Consider the following 5,359-nt stretch of genomic DNA (forward strand, 5'->3'; position numbering starts at 1 on the left):
AATCTGAAAGGTTACTTTTAAAATCAGGAGATATTTCACCATTACGATTAGCTTGAGGGCTTAAAGTAGGAGGTGTTGGAGACGGTTGTAATGATCTGTACAGTGGAGAAGAATTTCCAGAAACTGACGGAGATGGTGATTTTCGATGAATGCCTACAAAAAATTTAAACTTAAAAATGCAAAGAAAAAACAGTATTATTATTTATTTGGTAGAGTAATTTACTGAAAACTTAATTAGTCTTTATTTTGACTACCACATTTTTATGAAGAAGTAATTAGGAGTGTGTCACACACTATTGCAAAATTCCATTTTGATCTCTATATTACTTTATTTTATTAATATAGCAAACCCCAAAGAAGTTGATGTAATAAAATCTACTAAGACAATGGTCCCTGAAATCTTAACCATGCCTTTATAATCTTTACAACTCACCATTAATAATTATTTTGTCCCTGTCACCAGTAATAACATGCGACTGAATATCATTAATAGCCAACTGTTCTGGCATCTGACAATTAATGCAGAGCCACTTCATACCATTTCTAATTTTTTCAGTTATTCTTGGTTGATGACATGTTGCATGATAAGCATCAGCACAAATTGAACAAACGATCAAACTGCCCTATAATTCAATAGAGCAATTAAAATAACAGACAACATAACAAATGGTCTAACAAAATCAAAAAGTATTATTTACGTACTGCATCAGATGTTTCAAAACAAATAACGCATGTTTTACAGTGTGGACATTGCCAAGTATTATCAGGATACATTCGTAACATCATATTGTCATCACCATTTAAACAGCTAAAGTGAGCTAAAACACAATTTTGGAAAACGTAATAAAACATTTACATGACAATAGTTTTGCGTACCTTTGTTACTACACTCTCGACATGAAACAAACCTATCATTTGATACTCTTGCATTGTTATGACAAACTGAACATACACCTCCTTGTTCTCTGATATTACCCATTCGGGAATCGGGTCTTAATTCAGTGCTAGAAGTATGTTTAGAATGTCTGTCAACGGTTTTATTTATTGACCCAGTAGGTCTTCCTCTTTTTCTGGGAATATTGTTGTCAGATGGATCAAACACTTTCTTAGCCCTCTAAAATAATGCAGTTGAAATAACCAGTTTAATTATTTTGCAAAAGTAATGATCAAATGTTACCATTTTTTTGAAGCTGAATAAAATTTATTATTCGTTATTGTTATATTCAATACACATACGTTTTAGTCAACTTGTCAAAAATAAGTAAATGTCACAACAAATTAAAAACCTAACCTTATATTGAAATTAATGTGTGTATATGTGTGCATGTGTATAGACGTTTCTTCTAACTACCAATACGACTGAACGCACCTTTCTTCTGCTTCCTACGCGCAGATTTCCATATTGGCTGTTTTGGTCTAATTTTCGTCCTCCTGCGCTGACTTCATTATTTAACGAATGTTTTTGTTCTTTCTTTAAAAACATTAACGCACCGTTGCTAAAATTTCTCTTCTCCGGTAGTTTCACTACACGCTCTTTTGAATTGATATTTTCGGAGTCACTTCTCTTTGCGGGACCGACCAAGTAATTACCATTATCCATTCTCATTAAACCCCCATTTTCAACCTCTTTTTCAAGTAAAATGCTCACGTACTTTTTAGTGTACTTTACGTTATCCTTTGACAGAATATTTTTTATCAATTCTGAACCGGGAACACCTATTTCTAGATAATCAGGTTCTTGAACGATAAGTTCGGCAATTGCATTGTTTAATATTGCGGAAAATTTTCTTTTTATTTTAAACCTGTTAATTCCGCTATTTTCTAATCGTCCGTCTTTTTTCAAATGCTTGAACTTCCTAGCCGCGTTTCGGTAACTTATGCTCCCTTTGTATTCTACTTTTAACACGATGTCGTTATCAACGCACTTTTGTAAATCATTTTTTGCATCAGTAAAATTTATTGAAAAGCGCTTTAAAAGATAATTGCATATCCGGTGTATATCAGGTCTTGCTTTCCGATGCCGCAATTGGTCAATTGCCTCCAGAATACGGTCCCGGTGTCTTATATCATTCATTATAGTGCGGCTGGCGCTGAACAGTTTTCGAACGCGTTTTTGCAATATCAATTATTATTATAACAGCTAAAAGTAACAAAAAGCTTATTTATACAATACAATATACGAAATGTAGTTAACGTGTAATCGATAGTTTGTTTTGCATGCATTAGAAAATAAAACCTGTTGTACTACTGCACCATCTCACTATGTGAAAAAACTAATTTTTAGAGTCTTTAACTTTGCAAGTGCGATAAAATCGAACAGGTTTATTGAGTTTTAGATAACATTAAGAAACATTTATTATATCTAAATAATTTCTTATACAATAGTTGCGAAGGATATACAGGCTCTGCAACAACGCACAACTCCTATCAGAAACGCAAAGGCATGCATAAACTACCTTGATTAAAAATATATTGAAGTAAAGTGTTACCTGACTATTATTTTATGTTTCCTAAAATGTAACTTCAAGAAGAACACGTAGGCTTCTAAAACCGGCCGAAATTACAATATAATCAGTTCTTTGCTTGTCCGTCAGAGACAAGCATAAAGAACCTGCGATTGTTGTCGACGTATCAACTCGATAACAGTCATTCAACGAACTGAGCGACTAGCGGCGGCACTACACGGATTTTGTCCGTTTTGCGGCAGGGTGGTTATGGCCTCAGATGCGCAAGCTTTGGCGCCAATATGAAATATAATTTTTAATACTTTTTTTGCATGTCTATTCTAATTTTTTAATTTTCCTTAAATAATCGTACTGTAATATAGCTATGTGGTTACTATTTACATATTGTTTTTATTGCAATATAAATAAATAAGCGATTCATATACATCTAATGTAGTCCTAAACTTCTAACATTTTCGCGCGTCACAAAAAGCTGCAGTTATTAAAAAAAATATTGAATATTGCATAAAGAAGTCTTTTTATGACCATACAAGTTTGTAAACAAATACTTGTAGCGAATGTGTTTATTTATACTTCAAAAATTTTTCTGCAATATAAATAAGAATACGTGCAAACTGCTGCTAACGCGCTAACCGATTTTAAAGCAATCATCATAATAAATAAATACTTAGTTTCATATCTCAAGCAATATCCTCCATAGAATAAGTACTTACTTAAAAAATAGTTTTTACTATTGTAAATGTTCCAAACATACGACCACAATCGGGTTAGGTTGGGATTAGTCAAGTTACATGATAAAATATATTTTATTTACAAAAGGGGATGGTAAATTTACAATGTAATACGAACATAAGTTTAGAAAAGCTTATATATATATATTTACAATTTATATGTAATCGTTACTTATTTATTATTATTTAATCGATTAATAAGCGCAAAGTTGTCTTTCATGATTTTCTTGTTTACATGTATGTAGCTTGATGTATTATTAGTTAATATGCACATAAATATCATTTCTGTATTCATATCATCTGTTAATAACAAGCATCCTACATCATATAACTAATAAAATGCATTATAAACATATACAGTTATATTTTGGGAATTTCGGACACAAAACAATTCATTTTAAAAGAAATCGAATTTATTTGCATTTGTCTTAATTTGATATGCCAGATGACACAAGAATGATTTACATGAAAAATATTTTAAAAATACTTTAAGTTGTAGTTAGATATATAATTTTTTTTTTGATTAGAAGCTGTTCTTATTAAGGATTATTGATTTATTAAAGCACCTGACGTTTCGTTCTGGATTAACGAAAAGCATCTTCAATTCTCAAATTCAAAATATTTTCATTAATAATAATTTATAGTTAAATAAAGTCGTAACTACTGCATGTTACATGGATTGCAATAGTAGACAGCAAGATAATGCAACATAATTATTTTAATATTTCTTAAATTTACAATGAAATCATCGCAACTATAAATAAAAATTTGGCAATATAAAAATTATTAGATTTTTAGTAGATATTACCCATCAGTGTCCTTATTGTATAAGAAAAAATCAAATACAACGCTGCGATAAGTGTAAAAAAACATTAATTTATCGTAATATTCAATTATGGAAAATAATATGCACATCTAAAAATGTATATGCGGTAGATTCCTATGCATGTACAACTACGTATACAATAAATAGTCAATTTGTTTCATTTATGCATCATTCGCCGTTTAGACTAATAAGAAGATTTCGTAATCAGTTAACAAACTGAGTTTGAAAGTAAAAGATTGATAATAATTATCTTACTAATTATAAGCATTTTAGTCTCTTCACGCCTACATATAAGTAATTGCTTGATCCTGAAATTAAAATTATAATATATATTTTGAAAAAGTCTTTGACGCATTACGAAAATTTATGTTCTTATTTAAGTAAAGATAAATCAAAATGAGTATGAGCTAGAGATGACGAGCAATATTAAACGAAATACAGTTGAAAAATATTTACTGCTTGATTCTGTTGAATGCTTTTCCGGTAGGCGATGTACATATGAATTTACGAATATGTGTCCGAACACCCCCTGTAGTCCAATGGTCACCCTCTCCTGGCTCCCAGAATGTCCACACAAACGCCTCATTTGAAACATTTTTTAAGATATAATACGAAGAGCGATAGAGGCATAATACAAAGCATAGAGCAAGATCGAGTCACTACTAAGGTATACACTTACGTGTCCGCCGATTTATTTGGAAATTCGAATAAAAAAAATTATTAAAAGTATACTTAGTTTCCATATTCTCCCTAACGTATGATAACTTAATCTAAACTAAATCAGATGCTGATCTAGTTCATTTATTAAAAGTTTACATTTAGAGCACAGCCCTAATGGGTGCGAAACGTGAAAGTGGGCATGGCGGCAAAGAAAAACGTTTGGAGATGGTACAAATTTGCAAGTGCTGTACTATAGGAGGATGATATCTTACCGTTACTGTTAGGAAAGTTTAAAAATGGGAAAGTACTGGAAACATTAGAACAAAGGGTACTATCAATAGTAATAAGGAAAAGCGGAGATAGCATGTAGGAAAGCTTCTGAGACATGAAAGGCTGGTTAGAGTGGAAGGCATAGTAGATTAAAATATAATTTTCAAATAGAGACATGGTATGTTTTCGAGAAAAAAAATCGATTGTTGCATTATTTAAAACTGTACTGTGCACAATTTTTTATTGTAATTCGATTTTTCTATAAGGGCTTTAACTGCTCTTACAGCAGGAATTCTTTTATCAACGCAAAAAAAATAATTACAAAAATAAAGTGTAGTCATAAATTAGTAAAATTATTTGCTATTTGCTTATATTTTTTTCCATCCTGTTATACAATACAATATACA

General features: G+C 31.0%; 1 protein-coding gene across 1 annotated transcript; it reads right to left on the reverse strand.

Moving 5' to 3' along the window:
- Positions 1-7: 7 nt before the first annotated feature.
- On the reverse strand, positions 8-2,671 carry LOC108743816 (the record flags this gene model as incomplete). The annotated part of the gene is made up of 6 exons (XM_018479412.2): positions 2,490-2,671; positions 1,370-2,140; positions 877-1,114; positions 703-818; positions 434-623; positions 8-153 (listed from the first exon to the last, which is right to left on the reverse strand). Coding segments are annotated over exons 2-6 (1,395 nt in total), but the record flags the coding sequence as incomplete, so codon positions are not given.
- Between the last annotated feature and the right edge of the window lie 2,688 nt (positions 2,672-5,359).

The sequence above is a fragment of the Agrilus planipennis genome, unplaced genomic scaffold (assembly GCF_000699045.2).
Source record: "Agrilus planipennis isolate EAB-ADULT unplaced genomic scaffold, Apla_2.0 scaffold1147, whole genome shotgun sequence".
In the NCBI taxonomy this organism is placed as follows: domain Eukaryota; kingdom Metazoa; phylum Arthropoda; class Insecta; order Coleoptera; family Buprestidae; genus Agrilus; species Agrilus planipennis.